Source organism: Falco punctatus (assembly GCF_963210335.1).
Source record: "Falco punctatus genome assembly, chromosome: Z".
NCBI lineage: Eukaryota > Metazoa > Chordata > Aves > Falconiformes > Falconidae > Falco > Falco punctatus.
The window spans coordinates 50,754,354-50,777,535 of record NC_137586.1 but is presented as its reverse complement, the minus strand read 5'-3'; the positions used below and the strand labels follow the sequence as shown (position 1 = coordinate 50,777,535).

The window sequence follows — 23,182 nt, the reverse complement described above, 5'->3', positions numbered from 1 at the left end:
TTCTTCATTCTCTACCCAAAGACAGTGAAAGGAGAGAAAAAGACTCAAACTGAGCACACGGGTTAGCAAAAATGAGGAAGAACAGAAAGATGAAAAGTCGCTGTCAGAGCTGACCACTTTCTAGCCTGGGAGAACTGCCTGTCCATTTCAAGCCAAAGTCAGATGACCTAGTCTAAATCCTCAGACAAGTTTGCATCAAATGTGTTGCTTGGCAAAACAGCTGACTCAACCCGCCAGGTTGCTGCGGTCTGCTCCCCTTTCACCCTTCCTCCTTTTTCTCTCAGTCTCAGTTTCTACCCTTCCCAAATGCCAGTGCCTGCCCCTCACTGATCCCACAGTCACTTTCCATCTCCTGGGATGAGAATGGCAGAAGCTGGTCACCAAGACCAGTGGTGAGTGAAGATGTGTCACAGAACCAGACTCCTCCTCATTCCACTTTGCCCTGATGCAGATGAAGGAATACGCATCCCATTTCTCTCTATGGAGTAGAAAGATGGAAAGCAGCTTTCACGAAGGGTTAGGGTACAAATATCTGGAGGCATTAACTTCTAGTTGTTTCTGAAATTATTTTGTTACTATGCTTCCAATGTCCCAAAAACCAGTTTGTTACTTTATGCATTTGACATACTTCAGCATTATACTAGGGAAAGAAGAAAAATAAACAAAGAAACAAACCCCAAAACAAACAAAAAAATCAAGTCTCAAAGCTTTTGGGTATTAACAGTTTTATAATATTGCATGGACTACTCCCTAAAACCACCATTTAGGGAAAAAAAAATTGAAGGATGGATGCACTTCAGGATTAGTGCTCTGCTGAATCATGTGAAAAAGCATCATACGCACAATGCAAACAAACTACAAAAATTGTTTCTATACACTTTCTTATAAGAATATTAAATAGTAATTTTAACAAGAGTGAGCAAGAAAACAAATTTATTTTAATATTGGTTTATATTTTAAAATAAAAGCCACTATATTTGAAAACGTTTATCAGAGTTTTTTTTTTAAAACTACATTTTTTCTTAAGTGAGTGTACATTGTCAATGTCAGAGAAACAAAAATTGAAACAGTCCACTGTAAATTCGTGGAAATTAACTTCAAAGCACATCTGGTTTACATTTAACTAGTTATGTCACTGGAAACACAATCCAAACCACAGAGCTTGCTGTAAAAATTTCAACTTTCACAGACTCTGGAGCCTCAAACAACTCCCCTGCTCCCCACAACAAACTGATAAAAAATTTAATTGAATTATAAACAAAAACAGCGAGTGGTTTTGTTGTTTCTTCACAGTAACTGATAAGAGTTATATTAATTAAAAGTATACTGGTGAGTAACAAGCATCAGAGCATTTTCAGAGCACCAACACAGAGCTTCTGGCTACAGAAGTTTTTTACAACTAGTGAACTTGCAACTCCACGCTGAATTACGTAGTGTTTCTTTGAAAACAGAATTTGGGCAGAAAGAGATTAATTTACTCCTCTGTTGCTAATCCACTCAACATTGGAAAAAAATTAATACATTTAATGGGTTATACAGACAGTTTTATACTAAAGTCCTCTTGATCAGCTTTTTTACCTGATTGGCTAAATTTAAACATCAATTTAACTATAAGATTCATATTAAAGATGAGATGACAGATCCTTCATGACCTATGTATGTAAGTTAATGTAGATAAGATTGAAAGAAACTGGCAATCCTTCAGATTCTGCTGTACAGTCAATAAAAAATGTGAAGTATTTTAGGGTGATTACACTAAACTATGTTCAGAAACAGAATACTCTTACAAATCTGAAGTTTTAGTTAATGATCTTTTGCTTGGTGGTTTGTGGGTTTTTTTCCAAATGAGCAAAGAGGACTTTTTTTTTCTTCTACTGACAAAAAGTTTTATTATTTTAAATAATAATGTAGCAATCATGCCCAATCACAAGCTCATTGCTCAGAGTTCAGCAGACATGGATTATGACATACAGCCAAGAGAGGCACACCCACTGTTATTCTACAAAGATGGCAAAATATCCTCCTTTTCAGTAACAAGCTAAACCTGCTGGCCACCATGAAAAGGAGGTGAGACACGGACAGATCTATTCTTTTACAGAATTTTTTTGACTATCAAATAATACTCTTTCATCAGTCTTTGCAGGAGCCACAGTACAAATATTGCAAACATATACAGATGCATGTACTTTTATGAAGATCTAAAAAAAAAGAAAAGTTAAAAAAAGAAAATGAAAGTAAACGCATTAATTAAAATCTCACCTAACCCACCAACAGAAATCCAAACAACCTTACTTAATGAGCTTGAATAACCATCTCAGTATTTTTTCACAAGAGACCAGATTTTAATTTACATAAAATCCTGTTTAAATCAAGTGTGTGTGCATTTTCTACCTCATGTTCAGGTTGGCTCGAGTTATGAAATATCTCAGTTCTTGTATTACTAGGTGGCTGTAGGAGGCTCTACAATGTGTTAGTTTGAATAAATCATACTGGTTCTTTATTCATGTTTTTAGAATTGATTTGTAAAATGATAATCTGGAAAATGCACCTAATTCCCCTAGAGAAAACTTGAAAGCCGTCACATTCCTCAGAAAAATGCACTAAGGTGCTATGAAGAGAGGAAATGCCTACCATTTGGATTTCTGCTAGTTCTTCTCTTTGTATACTTTCCTGTTAATTCTGTTTTACCTTAAATGTAACTTTTTTCTTATGCTATGGTTTTGCAGTCAATATCAGCTGGCAATGCTATCTAAAAAAGTCACCCTGTCCTCAACAAACGATCAATTCAAATGAACTAGTAAATTAATTTCCCCCAGAATAACTCTCCCTCATGCTCTTCTCCACTTACACCCCCCTTACAAAAAAACTAAGATAAAGGACTCCCAGATTTGGTTCGCTATATTATGATCCCTAAACTTCTAGCACAGCAGAAAACACACTACAATAACGATAAGGATTTCTGGAAGACAGAAAAGATCGCTTCTTTCCTAAAGCTGTGGTGGCTCGATGTAACCATGTTGTTGTTGTTGTTGTCAAATCCTTATCTTGAGCCTTTATATTAACGTTACTATTATTACCATTAAAAAAAAAAATATTACATTTTATATTTGGAAGTCCAGAGACATTTTATTTCAATAATTTTGGCTAGGCTGTTTGCATTCTGGCATCTCATTCATCTACCTTTTGGTCAGTGTTACGCTTTGAAGTTGATGGTCTCCTCATATCAGTAATACACATCTCCCTTTACCGTACTATTCCAGTTTTTCTGTCTAGAAGGTTCCTTAAGAAACATGCACATTAAAGACACATGGTAAGCTATTTTCACAGCTAGAAATAATTCAGTACATGGAAACTAAACATATAGACAGAAACTGAAGAGTAAATTTCTCCTGAACATTGTGGATAGATACCAGGCATCGAGACAGCTTAGCAGAGAGAGCACAATAAATCCATGGGGTACTCTGAACAAGTGCTACTGATTTGTAACACACAGGGAAAGCAGAAATTTTAACTTTTAAAAGGGGCCTCTGAAACACACATACACTAAACAAAAAAGAACATTTCTTTTGAACAGCAAGAGTGAAGAGGTGAATGATTTGATACTGCCAGAATTTAAACCACTTCATGAGATGTTTTGAATGTAAACACATGTTCACTTTCCAAACAGCTGGAGGCATTCAAAACACAACTGCCCACCCCACAATGCTTGCTTCCACTCCTCTTGAAAACTGTCAAAGAGCACGAATGCTCCCCACCTGCTTCAGTGCAAAGTTAGCCTGTTCAGCGTATGCTGCTAAGGTAATGCTGTAAGTTACCCTGTCTGATCTTACACAGCAAGGATGGTTTAAAGTGCTTCCACTTTCCTTTCTATATGTTTGCTTAGTTGTATGGCGGTAACTTGTGTCTGATCAGTAACAACAAGCGGCTGAGTACAATAATGGCTTCCAGGGCTTCAGATAAATCTGGACAGTGACATTGGTTCACATAACAAGTATTCCATAACAAAGCATTATAGCTTCCCCATCACTCACAAAATTGGAAGGCTATTTACTGTAAAAGTTTTCTAATGACAACAAATATTGACATTTACATATCATGGAACCAAATAAAAACTAATGGAAAAGACGAGTAAAATTCTACTACTCAATATTCATTAAAAACTGAGACAAAAGGTAATGCTTCTATTTTGACTTTTTTTTTGTACAGCTCTGCTTAATTTTTCTTTTCTAATTAAAACTTCTCATTATTTTCTGCTATGTAACATTTTCATTGCTCTAACATCTGTGCTCATTCATAATATAAGAAAGCAATTTTGATTATACTCTAAAAATAAAAGACAATGTTATTATCAACAGGCAGGAGCATCCAGATCTTGCAATTCAAACACCACATAAAGCATCACAAATACATGAATTTGATCTAGAAATAACTATTGTCACCGACTTAAGGGAGAAAAGAAAGAAGAGACTGTGATCAAAACTAACACATTTCCCTAAATAACAGATTCAGTGTCTTCGCTACATGGTCAAATGCAAGCATATATTCCCCTTTATTCAAGCTTAAAAATGTTTTATCTAAGGAAAGGCAAATATTTTCATATAGAAAAGAACCGATGTCCTGGTTTCAGCTGGGACAGAGTTAACTTTCTTCTCAGTAGCTGGTGCAGCGCTGTGTTTTAGATTTGGTGTGAGAACAACGCTGACAGCACACTGATGGGTTTGGTTGTTGCTGGGTGATGTTTATACCAAGTCAAGGGCTTTTCAGTTTCTCAGGCCCTGCCAGCGAGAGGGCTGGAGGGGCACAGGACATATGGAGGGGACACAGCCAGGACAGCTGGCCTGAACTAGCCAATGGGATATTCCATACCATATGATGTCATGCTGAGTATATAAACTGGGGGAAGAAGTAGGAAGTGGGGGGATGCTCAGAGTGTCTTCCCAATTTGTCTTCCCAAGTAACTGCTATGTGTGATGGAGCCCGGCTTTCCTGGAGATAGCTGAACACCTGCCTGCCCACGGGAAGTTGTCAATTAATTCCTTGGGTTTTGCTTTGCTTGTGTGCGCGGCTTTTGCTTTACCTATTAAACTGTCTTTATCTCAACACCTGAATTTTCTCACTTTTTCTCTTCCAATCCTGTCCCCCATCCCACTGTGGGGTGAATGAGTGAGCGGCTGTGTGGTGCTAGTTACTGGCCGGGGTTAAACCATGACAACTGTCTACTTGCAAATAAATTCAATGATAAGACCCCACACTAAAAGGTACTGAGAGAAATTGCAATCAGAATGCAATGATGGATGCAGTATCTTAGTTCTGTCTTTCCCTCTGTTATTTTCACTACTCGGAATCTTTTGTGATCATTTAGCTTTAGTATTATATGATAAACAATAAAATTAACACAACTTGCAGATTTTTCACCTTCACACGTGTCTGTCTCAGTGCTGAATACATAACCCTTTGGACAGGTGCAGCTGTAACTGCCAGGGCTGTTTCGACAGAGCCCGTTGTCACACAGCAGCCCGTTCATTGAGCATTCATCAATGTCTGCAAAAAGAGGAGTTAGACATACCAATGAGTGCAAATGCCATGAGATGCCTTCACCTCCACAAGCAGCCCTTGTTGCTTTCTACAGCAACAATTATATTGCCAGATATGCAATTTTCTACAACAGAGACTGAGCAAGGAAAAATGCCAATTTTCTAGTTTCAAAAATCTAATACATTTTCAGATTCTTATTACTAAAAATTCTGTTCTGCTTTTAAAGTTTTTTGTTAGCAGGCTCTAAAATAGTTCATAGTCTTAAAATAATATTTATGTTTTCCTGGAATGACCTGGGAGCCTTTGTCAACTGTATGACTATATTACCATGACAACTTCACAAAGGTCTATTTGCTTTAAAACCAGCATTTTAATTTTATTTTTTTAAAACACACAAATCACAGTATGTTAATATTACCATTCTAATCCTGTTAGGTGGCCAAAAATCGATTTTGTTATCCATGAAGTGAGTATGTTTGTTAAAATCTAAATTGTGCAGTTCATGTATGGCAGACATCTTAACAGCACATGTATGTGTCTTCCCTCCAGAGGTATACTGTATTAAAAAAGCCCCCTATGATTAATACTAGGATATCAAGCACACTGAATAGGAAAACCCCATAAATTACCATCACTCCCTGAACTGCTCTTACACCAACTGCATATAATGCTAATAATAATAATAAAAAATCCATCTTCCTCATTGCCCTATTGTTTATTTTTAAAAATAAAAAATAATTTTAAGATACTTTCTTTTAAAGCCCATCACATGTCACAAATACTTAAACTTATAGAAGAACACTGACAGAATAAGCTATGATAAACCTGACACTTCATCCTGCTTCAGGGTTTCTCCTATATTTTGACTGCTTGACTTCCCAAACTTAATGTTGCAAATGAAATCTTAAACCAACTAGATTTTTCAGAGACTTTAAATTTAAAAACAAAGAAGAAAAACAACAATGCAATATAATTACAATCTGGAGGCTGCTGTAGTTTCCCAACTACATTAGATTTTGCAAGACATACTTAAAAATTCCTTTAGTATTCAGACAATAAAGTCTACATTTCCCCAGAAGACAAACCCGAGGCTGAAGTCTGGCAGCTGTAAAGAAGCTCTTCTGAACTAACCTGTACTTAATCTAACCTCATCTGATTTTAACTAAGTAGAGAAGGATGGATTTGGAATTTGACATTTTCAAGAGCAACAGATTTTACTTTTAAGCTTGTCGTCATACAACCCTTTAACCCAAACTAGCAGTGCTATGAATGTATTACTTTAGAATCTCACAGAGCAACTTCAGATTTGGACTGTAATCTATTGTGATATGCGCTGTAAAAACACAGAACAATATAGTTCATGCTTTAAAAACACTTCAAACTGACAAAAATACTGTCTGCATTCTAATAACCATTTTTATTTCCTGGCAGCTCATAATCTGTATCACTAATTAAAATAATTCAAGCCTTTATTTGAGTGTTCATAATGAAATTCTCTTGTGCAAAAATTCTCCTAAGAATAAATGCATCGCCACAGTCAGTATGTTGTACTTCTATTTAAATAATTAAACAGACATATACCTATGCTAGCACTTACATAATCCCAAGTGTAACTAGATAAATAAAATTCCTTGCCATAAAATCCATTTGGAAAAAGAATATTATGTGAAGTATTTAAAAAACCTACCAATAGATTTCTGCAGCAGTGCCTTTCCTGCCAATGTATTTAGGGTCTTTAGAAAGTAATTAGCTGTAAAATTCCTTAAGTGAAGCAGATGAAAAGAAACACTTCTATAACTTTGTGTTCGCTTTGCATCACTAGGTAGGAATGTTTGGTATTAATATTCTACCAGTTATATACTCCAGGTTTTCCCTACCAAAAATGGTGGGATTTTGTTGACCACAAATACCGTTGATAGGTCAGTAAACCTTTAAGCGTAGAGAACAGTAATTTCCCAGAATAAACACATCAGAAAGTAGGACAGTACTTATAACTCTAATGTTTTAGATGTCCACTAGCTTTTAACACAAACATCATCTTTCTGTTTAAAATTACAGGACTATAACAGGACTATAAGTGATATATTGTATGATGTCCCTGTGGTATAATACACTGGGTTTGGATGCAAAACTCCCCAAAAGAAAATAAAAAATAACACTGAATTTCACGTGCAGCCATGAATAATAAAATCAATTAGACAGAGAGTGAAATGTGTAACATAGGTATCTTCTGTTGGGTATTCCTAAACACTTGCAGCAAATGTATCTAGATACTCAACAACAGCCTGGTATAAACCCAAACCAAACTAGAAATGATAATTAGAAGTTTCTGAAGTGAATCATCCCCATACACTGGTGACCCAAAATTCTGAAGAATAGAAGAATAGCTGTTACACTTCAGCCCACTGTTCAGACATGATTTGTGTAATCCTAAGAGTGGGTCACTGATTCCCTCATGAGCTGAAGCTTTCAGAAATTAGAGGACTAACCGTGCAGCAATCCATTCTGCTGCACTTGTGTAACTTGGGGACATGACGAATTATTGCATACTGCCGAGACTGTGTACATAGGCCACCAGTTATCATTCGTTATAATAATGACAACCATCTGCTACATTTTATTATGCATAATCGTGACCTTCAGCTCTTGGCAAATTATCATCCAGCCTTGAAAGGAACACCTTTTAGGTGGTCTTGCCAAATGTTATGCATTAAAATATAACACAAACTGATCCATGCTTTTCAGGAAATTAATTCCTAACTTGCAATGATATCTCCTGCTTACACTTCCCGAACCTCCTGCCAAATAATGGAAAAATATACCACTAAGAATATTTGCTGTGCAGTGACTGAGAAAAACAGTTTCATTAGAGATTTTTTGCATTTAAGCTTTAAGAAGTAGATGTCTTGCAACCTAATTCTATCAGTTCGAATTAGCATCAATATAGTGATTAATTATTCAACAATGATAAAAAATTTGAGCAACTTACCCACACAATTCCTCCCAGAAGGATCGGGCTCATAGCCACTGTTACAGTTACAGCGATAGCTGCCACGTAAGTTTTCACAAATTCCATTGGAGCAAATATCAGGATCCAATGCGCACTCATTAATATCTATATTAACACAACACAGAAGATAATCAGGTACTGAGAGACATGAAATACCTGATCCTTTGATAGACATGGACAATATCTGACTCACTGGATGTTGGGGCTGTCATTCAGAGCAAGGGTATAGCAAGGGGGCAGCCAGAAGGCTGAAAGAATTTATTATTCCCCTTTATTTGACACTAGAGAGGCCAAACCTGCAATACTGTGTGCAGTTTTGGGCCACTTCATGAGGTTCACATGGGCCCACGCTTCAAGTCTGTCAAGGTCCCTCTGGATGGTATCTCTTGCTTCTAATGAATCAACTGCACCACTCAGCTTGGTGTCATCTGCAAGCTTACTGAGGGTGCACTCAATCCCACTATCTATATTATTGATGAAGACATTAAACAATATTGGTCCCCGTATAGACCCCTGAGGGACACCACTTGTTACTGGTTTCCTCTTGGCCGCTGAGTCATTGACTATAACTCTTCACATGACCATCCAGCCAATTCCTTATCTATCCAACAGTCCACCCACCAAATTTATCTATTTCCAATTTAGTGGAGAGAGAAGAATGTTGTGAGGGACTGTATCAAAGGTCTTACAGATGTCAAGGTAGATGACAGTAGTTTGCCCCTTGTCCACTCCAGTGCAGTCACTCCACTGTACATTTGTCTTTAGTGAAGCCATGTTGGCTGTCTCTAATCACCTCTGTCTTCCATGTTTTGACATAACTTCCTGGAGGATATGGTCCATGATCTTATTGTGCACCAAGGTGAGGTTGACTGGTTTGTAGTTCGTATCATCATCCTCTTTATCTTTTTTTTTTTTTTTTTAAATGGGTGTAATATTCCCTTTTCTGCACCCACTGGGGACTTTGCCTGACTGCTGTTTTGCAAATATGATGGTGAATGGCTTAGCAACTACATTCACCAGGACCCTGGGATGCATCTCATCACATCCCATGGATTTGTGTATGTTCAGGTTCCTTGGGTGGTCTTGAACCTGATCTTCTCCCATGGTGGGAGGGCCTTTGTTCTCCCCATCCCTGCCTTGATGTTTAGAGACTTGAGAGATACAGGAGAAGTGATTAACAGTGAAAGGAAAAAAACCCTGCTGAGTACCTCAGCCTTCTCCATGTCAGTTGTCACTAGTTCTCCTGTCTTATTTAGTGTGTTTGTGTGTGTCTGTGTACATGTTCTTGACATCTTCCCTTTCCAACTAACGTACCTGTAGAAGCCTGTCGTATTCTTTGCATTCCTTGCCAAACTCAGCTCCAACTGTATCCTCGGTTTCTTGATTCCATGCTTATACATCTAGGCAGCGTCCCTGTATTCTTCCCAGGATACACGTCCCTGGTTGAACTGCCTATGGATTTCCTTCTTATGCTGTAGTTTGACCAGGACGTCTTTACTTAGCCATACTGGTCTCCTGCCTTCCTTGCCAAATTTCTCACACGTGAATAGAGAGCTTTCAATCTCAGGAAAATGTCCTTAAAACCTGCCAGTTCTGTTCTGCTCCTTTATGCCCACAGGGGCAGTTTCCCAGAGGGTCCCATCCACTATTTCCTTAAACAACTGAAAGTTGTCTTAAAATTCACTGGCTTTACTCTTCACCTGGCCCATATCCCTTAAGATCATGAGTTCCACCAGGGCAAGATCACTACAGAACAGGGTGCCATCAGTCTTGACCTCACTAATTAGTTCATCTGTATTGGTAAGCAACAGTTACAGTAATGCTTCTCCTCTGGTTAGGCTGTCTATCACCTGGATTAAGAAATTATCCTCAGTGTACTACAAGAGTCTCCTGGACTACATTCAGTTTGTTGTGCTGCTTTTCCAAAAGGGTGATTAATGTCCCTTAGCAGAATCAGTCCCTGATGTATGAGAACAGGCTAAGGGAACTGGACTTGTTCAGCCAGCAAAAGGAAAGATGACAGAGACATCCAATAGCAGTTCTCTGATTTTAAGCGATGATTACTGAGAAGATGGAGATAGACTCTTATTTGAGGTACACAATGACAGGGCAAGAAAAAACAGGTACAAGTTACAACAGGGAAAATTTTAACACCAGGAAAACAATTCTCCCTCATTAGAGTGGTTGAGCACGAGCGCAAGCTGCCCAGAGAGGCTATGGGAACTCCATCCTGTGAGATTTTCCAAACTCCACTAGGCAAGGCCTTGAGAAACCTGATTCAACTTTGAAGTTACCCCTGCTCTGAGCAGAAGGTTAGGCTGGATGATGTCCAGATATTCTTTCCAACCTAAATCAATAGGGAACTATGTGTTTGTAATGCTGCAAAATATCTAGCCTGTGCACTTAGTGCCTGTGAATTAAGGATCTAGGTAAGAAGTTATAAATTACTAGGTGACACAAATACTTTTCTTAATACAGAACTAACGCATAGGTCAATATCACAAAATACTCAGTCTTACAGGAATTATAGCACTTGTTGGAAATTTAAATTTTTTCTTGGATTAACAGAATAGGATGATGAATGAGATATATTCCCTGAATATACAGTCCCATATTGAATTTCTGCTGTTGGAAAATGCCAAAATATTCATATGAACTATAAGAACAGGAACAGGCTAGTTTTAATATTTTTTTGCCTCTGAGGAAAAGAGGGTTTTTCAATATTAAGTTATTTCTTCTCATACGGTAAGTCCATTACTTTAAAATAGTTCCCTTTCCAAACTCTGAAAGAACAGCAGGGGTGCTGGCCTAGCTGTGACTTCATAAAAAGCTTGTTTTATACTTGTCCTGCTCAATTTTTTTATAAAGGACATTTTCTTTTATAAAGGACAACCAAAGTGCAGTTTAGATCATGAATTACGTATACTCAGATACACATTTGGAAAAATCATGCTATCCCTGGATGAAACTCAAAGCTATGAGACATCTGAAAATTTTGTAAGACTTTTTTTTTGGTAAGAAAATATGAATTTGCATAATACTTCAGCTCTACGTTTTCTTCTGAGAAAAAGTTTTCTGTCATTTAGTAAACTTGTTCATATCTTTGGGACAAGCCATGCAATTTCATTAATATCCCTCTCCTTATCAACTTAATGATTTCAGAACATCCAGCCCTTCTTGTTATTTTTTATATTATACAAGAATGTAAAATCTCTGTCCTCACTATGTCCAGATTTCTCCCAGATGAAGACATGAATGTTTTGCACTTGTTAATCACAAGCTGAAAGAGAGGAGTAGGGATGTGGTGATGGACTGCTGTCTAATTAACAAGCTATGTATCAACTAAAAGTAAAACAAAATCTCTATGACAAGAGCTTCACTAATAAAGTATATTCCCACTCATTCTTGAAAATGAGAATGCATGAGGAACACAACGGAATTTTTGTTAGGGGTTGAAAGTGGGATCAGAATTCCTCTCCTTTAGGAAATGGAATTGGCAAACAAAGTCCCTTGCTATAAGCATGATAGGAGCAGCAGCAAGAAAATTGTCTGCAAGGTGTCTGCTAGCTGTCCAGAAAATACTAGGGTTTTCTTTGAAGCCTAAACAAAAAGGGACTTCAGCTGAAAAATGAACCCCTGAGAGATTATAGTCTTTACCATGCCGCTGGTATAGACCACAACTGGTTTTACATTTTCAGTGAGAAGTTGTATTTTCTGTGTATGCAAAAGAACATAGAACCTCTCTACCAGACTACAGGCAAATTCTTATGGTAGGATGCTGTTTGTACAATAGTGTTATTGTCCATTGCCATTATTTCTTCATGAGATTTAGAGATTCATCAAATAGAACTTTCTTTTAGAAAAGAAAGCCGAGAGAATTTACAAACTCTAAGGATTTCAAATTGCTTGTAAGTTTGGCAACACGTTAAGCAATGAGCTCATAGAGAAGAAAAAACTATGCATATATACTTACAGTACTGAACAGACACAGAATTTCTTTTATTATAGTACTATTTTTAAAAGTTATGTAGGCTGTTACTAAGTATAATGATGAGAGGGTCTCATGCTGTTCCTGCTGAACTGAATAGGAGCTTTAATGCTGACAAGGATAAAAGCTATACAAATGAAATGCCTGGAAATACGTATCTGCTTTAATTTGGCTGCAACTTTATTAACTCATCAGGGAACTATCTAGCAGCAAATCATAATACTGTGTTCCACCATTCCTTCTTCAACCTACTCTACTTATTTGGCAGCTGCAGCATGTATCACCCCTACTTCAGGCCTGGCTCAGCTATTATTTTTAAAATCCCTCTCTCTGTGGTACTAGAAAAAGGAGCTGGAGCTTTACAATTCCCAGTACTAAATGCAAGCACTCATTTCAGGACTTTTTTTAGGAGGATTTTTTTAGTCAGCTCCCTTCCAACTCTGAGTCACCAGAGAAATGATCCCTCCATGGAAGCAGTCCATGTAGTGAACACTGGACCTGGAGTGAAACCTGCTCTATTACTACCCCAGCTGATTGAAAATCAGCTACAAAAGCAAGTGGCTCCTGTCATTCCCCAAATGAGGGAGAACAGTATGATGACTATTCTAAAAAATAAAAATGAATTCCAGGTCAAACCTTTAAAATGGATTACTTTTTTTTCGCTTGTCAGGGTCAGTCAAAATCCAAGGTAGAGGATTAATTCTGGCCTCTTCTTTAGACAACACTGAATTATTGTACTTTGATAATGAAAATACTAAAATCAACATATTAATCTTGAGGCAAAAACCTCCACTCTAGTATGTTACAGAAAAATACAATTCTATTTTTTTAACCTTGAATCATATGCATTAAAGAAAATGTGCAACGTACCTCGTCCATCCACAGTAATACCTATCCCACTGCTACAAAGGCCATGGAATTCAGCTACTCAATTCAAGCAAGAGATGGTGGAGAAAAAAGAAAATGTTACTTCCAGTGTTTCACTTTCTTTAATCCTAAATCAAATCCACTTGCTTTTTTCAAAATGCTTTTCCTACAATGTAACTAATAAAATGCCAATGTTCACATGAAATAACTATTTATAGATAATAAAGCTAAATACCTTAAGCAGCATTATACCCTGAACTTTCACATATATAAAAAAATGAAATTTGATAGCAAGAATTAAAACGCTCAAGTGATTTTGTTACGCTTTTTGACAGTATTGTCTCCTTAAGTTACTGCTTGCAACCATAATGCCAGCTTTATTTAATTTCTTCTAAATAGTTTTCTGCTATCTCAGAAAATGACACTGAATGGAAATACTGTCCAAGATACATCATCTCAATTCTATATTCAAGAGATTATTTTTTTAATCAACCCCCATGTTTACCAGAGAACTGATTCTTGTAAAATAAAATACAAATTTCTAAAATTAATGTGGGCTGCTCTTTTAAACTGGATTGGTTTAACTAGGAAATCTACAGATTCATCAGAGCACTCTGCTTGTCTCTTCAAAGTATTATTACTTAAAGCAAACACTTCATTCAGGGACTCAAGTTCATCCATAGCATACTCATGTTCTTCATCTTGAATTTTATCACAGTCTGTCCAGCTCTGGAACTAGGTTCACCCCAAATGTTAAAATGCATAAAAACACAAACACTCAACATAAAATACCAGAGAGATTTTCTTTGAAGGACAAGCCACTTCCAGAAGCAGTGTACAATTCCATTAAGTACCCTATTCAGTGCACTTTAAGGCATGAAGTACATGAACAACCTGATCTGAATGAGAATTTTTAAGTCTGTATGTCCACTGTAGTATTCAAAGAAACAAAATTTTACCTGAGTTTTTAGCTGGGCAGGGGTGACATGGCTCTCCAAAACCATAGTCAGGATTGGCACAGCAACATTCAGACTTTGTCACAGCACCAGGGAAAGGACGCACACATGCTCCTTTTTTGATGCCTCCATAGCATGTGCTACGCATATGAGTATCTATGAAAGGGCAAACAAAGAAATAATTTATTTCCTTAGGCTGACTGTGAAATGCATGCATACTCTCTCAACAAGAGGTAAAATAAAAAGAAATTGTTTAACAAAATGGTTACATTGGCTACACCTCCACTGCTCAGCTACAATAAACCTGATGGCATCAAGGGCAATTCTACACAGCACTTTAAAACCACCTGAAGCAGCATATTGTGAGCAAATTTAAAAGCATTCCATATTACCCAGCAAAGATCACCCACTCATCAGAGCAGCTTTGTAAATCTGTCAACATGTATGTCAGTAAGAAACACAGAAAGCTTGAATCACCATGTGGTGATGAATTTTTGCCTTTGAGAAGTACTACAACCATAACCTGGACATGCAGATCTCCTGTTTACTTCCAAAATGGTTCTTTATGTAGGATAACTCACCAGCAGGCCAGTGCTGGCAATATGGGAGTCTACCTTTTTCCAAAAAGAAGAGCATAGCCTCCTACTGAATTTACAAATTCTGAGCAGAAGTGCAATTTCAGCATATTGTTCAGACCAGTGTTTACATGATATGGCTGCCTTAATAGATTAATATGTAAACTGGCACCAGTGCTGGCTTAGGTTTAGGATATCAAAGAGGTCCCAATACCTAGCTAGGAAGAGCAATTTAGCAATTCTTCCACATGACTAGATAGTGGGGAAAGTGGCACTACTGCCTAAAGCATAAGAAAGTTCTGGAGGTTTGTGATTGAAAAGCCACTATGGAAATTAAAGCGCCATACCTGGGGAGGGGGATGAAAATGATGGCCAGGACAAACCACCACTTATTACACAAAGAAACCAGATAATACCTGGAAGGTCTCCAACCATAAAAATCACGCCATAAAGGACAGCAGAAAAATTATGCACATCTCCCAAGAGGTGCAGCTCCCAAGGCAGGCCTTCAGCCCTACCTTTGCAGCTATAACCATCTGCTATGCTTATGCAGGAACTACGAGAATGTATCTTAGATCACTTTTTATGTGTTTTTTTTATTTGTTGTTGTTGTTTTGGTTTTTCAGTCAGGCTTAGATGCCTTTTTCATATCTGCTTGTAAGATAATATTGGAAATCTTCTAACAGGCAAGTGGGTGGACAGTCCATCTAAAAGTGTGGTTGAGAACTGCAGGATACAGGTAGAGCAAATAGCCTTTAGTTTTGGCTCTTACACTTCTACAGACACTTATTGAAGCTACAGAAACACTTTTTGTTTCAGGCATCTTTATGGAACAGGCCAGCACATGGCTTTAATTCATGCTCCTTGTCCATCTTCTAGTAAAACTACCATACACTTGGCCTCAACATGAACTTGGGTGCACTCAGAAACCGAGTAGGGTCTAAGGGAATCCGGTTAGTTATCTACTTAAAAGATGACCTCAAAACAACGAAGAAAAGTTGCACGAAAAATCTTACAGTGGATGTTGAATACCCTGTGCCAATCCATATAAGAACTGGCAATTCCTTATGTGTTCTGCCTGTTCTTCAAGTGTTGTAAGACGGCTCTGATAAAACAGGATTGCCTGCACATAAATGTTTTTCTTGCTTTTGGTATCCCATGGAACAGATAGTTCTGGAGCACAGTTAAATGTGGCCCAGATTTCAGGGCTTATTCCTTGCCAAGAGTCAAGGTGAAGCCAGCACAATTTGCTTGCATTTGACAGCAGGAAAAGATTATTATGCTTGACAACAATCAGGAATTTTTGCACAAGAAATGTCTGTTCATGTACTCTGCGAAATAGCTAGTTGCATCACATCCTCTCCCCGCACATCCAACAAGTCCAGATGCCACTCTGCCATGCTCTGCCATGAGTAAAGGGGCTTCGATCATTGCCCTGTCACAGAAGTGAAAGCTTCCCTCTAGTTAGGTGTCTGGGAGAGAATGAAGAAGCAATTCAAGGGAAGGAAATAGCAACGAGGGAAATTTCAGGGGGAGAAAAGATTGGGAAGTGTGAAAAAATGCACTGTAGGAAGGTCTTCAAAGATGTGAAATGTGGGCAGTAGCTGGAGGAAGCTACAGATGTACTGAGCAACTGCTCTTGCATAAGAAGAAAGCAGGTGCTTTACTACAGAAAGCAGTGTTTCCACAGGGAATCTGGGGAGGATTGCCTAACTAGTTATCGAACAGTCTTATCCACACAGTGATTCACAAAGCCTGTGCAGGATGAGGAACCAAGCTGGATCCCCCAGAAGCAAAACAGCAAACGTATGACAGGAAGAATGTCCTCCATGAGCTGTGCTTCCCATGCTGATAACAAGGATAGAAGGACAAGAACTGCTTTAACCATGGTTCCGTTGCTGTTGGCAATGGCACCTCACCAAGCTTAGGTTCCCAATGTCACAACAGCTCTGAGCATGCACCTTACTGATGGAACCTGCCCTGCTCCCCATATATAATTTGATCAGCCTTTGGCTACTAATTGCAGAACACTGGAGAACTTATTTTATGCCCTTAGATCAGAGTTTAGCATCGGTACTGCTGTAACTGTGCACTTGTTTATAGGAAACCACTGTTGCCCAGATAATAGCATTTCTAGACTCTTAAAATTTTGTGGCGTAGCCCTTCCAACCTTCCAACATCTGCAAATGTTATCACCATCACAATTATGGTCAAGGTTGGTTGAAAAGATTGATTGACCAATTCTCAGTGCAAGTCACTGCACCCTCCAGGTTCTTCCGAAGATCAAATCATGCAATGTTCATGACAGGCACTCTGAGGTATGATTCTGCAGTATAACCAGGGTGAAATAAAACTTAACTATTTTGCTCTGGATGACTATAGCTTTGGGCAGAGATGTGAACCGCAGACTGAATTATAAGTGTCTCAACACTGCACAAAGCCATAGCCATAGCTTAGTACAAGTACAAGTTCTGAGGTGATACACAAACACACACAGAGAGCCAGCTGAGGTATCTGAGCATGGAGCTGCAGTTAGAAGTATAGCTAAACCTGAAATGCCTGCAAACACCAGTTTGGCTCTGAGTATTTATCCCGCATTTGTCCCCCTTGATGCATTTTTTCATTCCAAACCTGTATAACATTTTCTGATTGACCCTGCCATACTTATTAATACTAAATAAAAAAGCAATTTATTCTATGAATGGTCCCACCAGAATCAATGGCACTATTCAGAAGTAAAATAGAGCTCAAAGTAAGAGTGACAGAATTTGATTGCAGGCTCTTTGATTTTGCATTTTTGCTAATTACCTAGCACATTTGTGGGAATACTGTTGAAAGGAAGCCACATGTAACTTACCAACTTTCAGACTACAAATATTCTAGCAGCTGGAGTGTCTGAAAAGTATTATTTAGTTCATGTACGATATGGGACAGAATAGCCAGACAGTGAATTCCTGTAGTTAACACAGCATGTCTATGTATATATAAACACACATACATATATATATACACACACACAAAAAATTCTAAACAGCAGATTGCCTTAGAAATTCTATCAAAAGGTCATGTATAAGGATATTTTTGATATCCAATATTTGAAATTTCTTATGTTACTTTATGCCTGGAATAATTACATCATCTTTTTAAAATGAATTTTCCAAATAAATTGTGATTCTGCTTTATGATTTTTGTCATATTAAGGGTATTTCCTGTTGAAAATCTAAGCATTTATGGCAAAACTTAAAGCTATGTGACATGTGAAGCTGAACTTTTTCAAATAAAAAATAGTGTTCACAGCTGATGGCCAACTTGTGAAGCCTTTAGCTGCTAGAACTATGGTAGCATTAGGTGAAGGAAAGCACAGAAAATAGAGCGCTGCATTGATTCTTTGCAGCTGTATCACTGACAGGGGTAATGATGAGGCCAACTTGGACCACAAAAAAGGTACTGAACAGCTTGTACTCAAATCTGGTTTTGCTGCTGTGTCACTAAGCAGTGAAGTTCCTATATTAAAAACAGTATACCAAGCCTATTCTCATTGTTTTATCTTTTCATTGCTTTTCTCCAAATGTTTAATAAACCACAAGAAAACAATTTGGCTACCATATAGGAGAGAGTAAACCTTGCTTTTGTTGGTTTAATCTTTAGTATAATTTTGCTAACTAAATATCTCATTTATTCAAAACAACAAATATTTGGGTTTCAGTTGAGAGACTGAGAAGGTGTTTTGTCTTTTTATTAGCCTATTTTTAAAGCCATTCTGGGTTTTTACTGTGCATTTTTAAACTGAAGTGGTAACAGAAAGGGCCAACTTGTGCAGGCACTTGACAGGAATGCTTGCACTAGATTTCATTTTAAAGGATAATGAACTTCTGCGTAGTTTAAAATCTTATTTAAAATGAATTGATAATAGTAATGTAAGGATGTAGTACCTCACATCCTTTCAGTACGAGATAAACATCAAAACATTGTGATGAAATCTGTCTTTCCTTTATCTGGACACAGGCAGATAAGACATAGGTATATGCACCCATCAGCAAAAACAGTCATAGTGCTGATTAATAGATATGACTATTGCAGAGCTAAGCCAATGGTCACCTCCTTGCATTTACTGCTTCATGAACTTGTCAAAGATCATGACATAACCAGCTGTCCCGATCTAACACCAGCTCCAATGGCAGTCCAGTAACCAGAAGCACCTAGCACACAAGGTCATGTACCAAAGTGAAGCTAATGTGTTGTGATGCTGCCAGAGGTGTGCTTTTCACTCAAGGAGGCCCCTTTCCATGCACATTAGCCTGCTGAAGCTCAATGTCAAGCCCACCCACTAAGTGAACCTAGGGACACAAAATATGCCTCATGATAAGATACATTCATGAGCTATGGAATAAGAAAGAAGATACATAACTGATGCTTCAAAATTCAGAAGGGAAGGATGGCATCTCATGCAGATTAAATCGGTTTAAGGAACTTTGCAGTATCACAGTCCCTAGTGCATGTAGTCCTACCACTCTCAGAAATTTTTATGAAATGTATATTCCTCTCCAACATCTTCATCAGCAATCAGCAGAAAATAAGGTAATAATACGTCTTGCTGTCTACCCCTTTTTATTCTTCATCAGGTTGAAAATGCTCCATTTTCCTCCAATGAGCTCCCTGAACCAGTGCTAGAGCTCCTGGTAGAGTTGGGTGAAGAATCTATTAACTGTCAAACAGTAACATTTGAGGGGATAAGACTGCAGTTCATATTGTATGACGAAAGATTATTCATCAGCAGACTACAAAGGGCATGCCGAAAACAAAAAAGAGATGCCAGGAAGAATAAATACTGTAAATTTAGTTTATAGGAGTAACCGGTAAACAAAAGGTGGTGCCACTCTGATTCCACAGAGGAATTTAAGCTTATTGTCTTTTAACACTAGGTTTATGGGATAGCATAATGCAAGATTTCCTAATAATTCTTAATAATGATATTTGAGTTCACAGAAACAAGTGTATCTAGTTTTCACTATTTCACCTCCTAGAGCTTCTTTTTTAACACTGTGGTACAGGCAGAATAAAATGTTTTCAGATTAGAGAAAGAAATGAAAAGGGGAGTGCAAAATTACAAAGTGTCGCAACCAAGATATGTCTTAGTGATTCGGATTCATAACTGAATATAAATATATATACACACATGCACATATATTAACACAAACACATAGCGAAACAAAAGACAAATAGTCTGGATTTATTCTAGAACAGATCCTCTGTGGTTTGATGTCAACATTATCTAGAAGGATACCACTTGATGTATTTCTTTAATATGACAACCTGATAATTCCACTTGCTTTTTGATGAAAAAAATTAAAATATCTCACTTACCTACACACACGCGACCATCAACTCCAACAGCCAAGCCAGGTGGACACTCACACCGGAAGGAACCTTCAGTATTTATACAATGACCATTCATGCAAATTCCTGATGTCAGACATTCATCAATATCTAACAGGAGGCAACACAAAACAATCAATTTGCTGTTTTTAGGCGAGATTACAATTAATATTTTTAAAACATTACCAAATTACTTTATGATAGCAGATGAATCATCAACATATCCTTGTTTTATTTCTAGTAAAAATGTCATCTTGGAATTACAGTAAATAATCAAAATTCCATCTACACATTATTAAAAAAAAACCCAAAACCCAAACCAAACTAAAAATCACGCAAACCAGAAAAAACATAGGATTAGAGACACTTCAGATTCTACACTAAGAAAAATAACTGATAAATTCTCCCCTTTGTCCATCCCATGATATTAAACTTTGTTTTAAAGTATGGTTAAGGAAGCACTAATCACAGAAGATCCACTTGATGGTAAATTTTAATTACAAACTTTTCATTGGTCATCAATTTCTACCTAAGTCAACAGCCAAGCTGCATCTACATTAAGAAAACCAAAATTAATAGAAAGGTTTCAACATCAAATCAGAAAACTAACAGTTTGGATGATTTTGCACTTACTAGAAACGACTGAAATTCAAACTTCTGCAGCAACAGGTTATCTTCCATTAATTTACTTAAAACAGAAGCTAAACCAGACTCTATTCTTAAAACGTTTAATATTTCAATTACATCACTTATAAAAGTTTGTAATGCTATGTGGCAAATACAATGTCTTAAGTGTTATGCACTCTGAATTGCCAAAATAGTTATGTGGAAAACATACTGTGTGTGTTCATCAGTGTAAAATCTTTTCAACCTTTTAAACAACCCATATTACTTCTCGCTTTAGCATTTCATGAAGGGGCTGCATATTCTGCTGCATTTAAAATGCTCCAAGAATATTCAAAAGCTAATTTATCATTTGTTGTAGCTTTCGCAGTACTATTAAATAATTTAGTTATTTATTTTTGTACATTAAACTTATTTTTATTCTAGGCAGCTTAAGGAATTGACTGTAATGAGTTATTAAGGTATTAGTATATTAAAGCCATGTGACGAGATTGCCATTCTTGCACTTTCAATCAAGATTGTCTTAATGCGTTAGCCCTCAGTTCTACATTACCAGTACAGTAACGCCCATTTGGAGCCAGAACAAATCCTGGTTTGCAGATGCATTTAAAACTTCCATCTTCATTTATGCACATCCCATTTAAACACATGTTTGTAGTGGCACACTCATCATGGTCTGCAAAATATTGCAAAGAAAACTGCTTATAGTTCCTCACCTTCCAGAAAATGACACAGTAAAAATAAACGATCACATCTGATGTGACATACTCCTTCATTTGAAGATTAAATTCTACTCATAAGTCTGATGAAGTATCTGAAGAGTTTTCACTGTATAGACAAAGCGGCAATTTTTTTCCCCGCTGTGATCAGTTACTTTGTGTGTTTCAGCAGACTGTGTATGGAAGAACAGGGTGTCACTTCTTTCTTACATGAAAGGATAAAAAGTTTCAATCACCTGATAGAATTAAGAGCTTGTTTATCTAGGAAGATTTTTTTGACACAGTGCAGTCAAAATTAAAACCAGTTTTTTCTTCAGCAGTGCTAATACATGGAGCACTTGCAATAAAGCTTTAGGGAAAAATGTTATTCAATATTATCTTGAGAAAAGATGCAGCTTCAAAACCAAAAATTACCTCAATTTTTCTTTTTAAAACCATGCATTTCCATATTATAACTATTTGAATGCAAGGGCTCTGAGTTCACCTCAGGTCATACCTGATTTTAAAAAGGAATCCTTAATTGTAACCTTAATTGTAATATGAAGTACTGTGATTTCTAGAGTCACCACGCTGATGCTTGGCCAATTATTTGGAAGAGTTCTTACCCACACAATTTTTTCCATCTGTAGTCAGTTCAAACCCAGCATTGCATATACACTGGAAGCTTCCATCAGTGTTTACACACCTGCCATTTTTACAAAGAACACCATTCTGGATACACTCATCTATATCTAAGGCAAAAAATAAAAATAAAAATCACACAATCAGAGAAATACTATAAGGTAAAGTATCGTGACAATTACTGCTTTGAAAAATACTGTCATGTTATTTAAATATTACTTAGAAAAAAAAATTCCATAGATGGTTACGTATTTATTCTCATTGTATCAGAGATAGGAAAAATACTACTTCACACTTGTACAGTATGTGCTACATTCTGTGATGCTCAGCAATTACTTTATGAATACCTTTAAAAACCTACTCACATATTCATCTGCATACATATACACCTGTCATACTAATCATCTGTTTCCTGAAATTTTTGTAGAATTCCTGGTTGCAGAATTCCCTAGACAAGTGACAGATAATACAGAATAATGGATAAACGTTGAAAGACAACAGCAGAATAAATGGCATGGTAGCCCAGAAGTAGAGCTCCAATCAATATAAAAATTTTTGGGATTTACCAAAATCGTACTGCTAACTATTTTTTGAACTCCAATAGCGTCTGACATAAGGGGTCAGAACATCTGCAATGTCAGTAAATGTGAAGCAAATTTTCTTACCAATGCAAGCCTGCTTGGTAGGAGTTCTCTGGAAACCTGTGTGACACTTGCAGTAATAGGAACCGGGTGTGTTGACACAGTCTCCATTAGAGCATGGGTTTGATGTGCATTCGTCAACATCTGTTGGCAGCACAGAGAAGCATTAGTGACTTCACAATGTATACATTTTTTTCAAGACTAGAAATTTCTAAGTAAAAAAGATGGTAGCTAACAATTGAATGCTAAATACTAAAACTTGTTGTTGGT

The 23,182-nt window shown here is 37.2% G+C and overlaps 1 protein-coding gene across 3 annotated transcripts in view; it reads right to left on the bottom strand.

Annotated features, from left to right (window-relative positions):
* Positions 1-23,182, bottom strand: part of FBN2 (fibrillin 2) — a 177,441-nt gene that overhangs the window by 78,291 nt on the left and 75,968 nt on the right. For all 3 annotated transcript variants that reach the window (XM_080373133.1, XM_080373134.1, XM_080373135.1), the window contains exons 12-19: positions 22,937-23,056; positions 22,256-22,381; positions 21,485-21,607; positions 20,296-20,418; positions 14,360-14,512; positions 13,404-13,457; positions 8,525-8,650; positions 5,416-5,541 (exon numbers count right to left, since the gene is read on the bottom strand). In XM_080373133.1, coding sequence (XP_080229259.1) covers positions 5,416-5,541; positions 8,525-8,650; positions 13,404-13,457; positions 14,360-14,512; positions 20,296-20,418; positions 21,485-21,607; positions 22,256-22,381; positions 22,937-23,056 — 951 coding nt within the window. The remainder of the gene's footprint in view (positions 1-5,415; positions 5,542-8,524; positions 8,651-13,403; positions 13,458-14,359; positions 14,513-20,295; positions 20,419-21,484; positions 21,608-22,255; positions 22,382-22,936; positions 23,057-23,182) is intronic.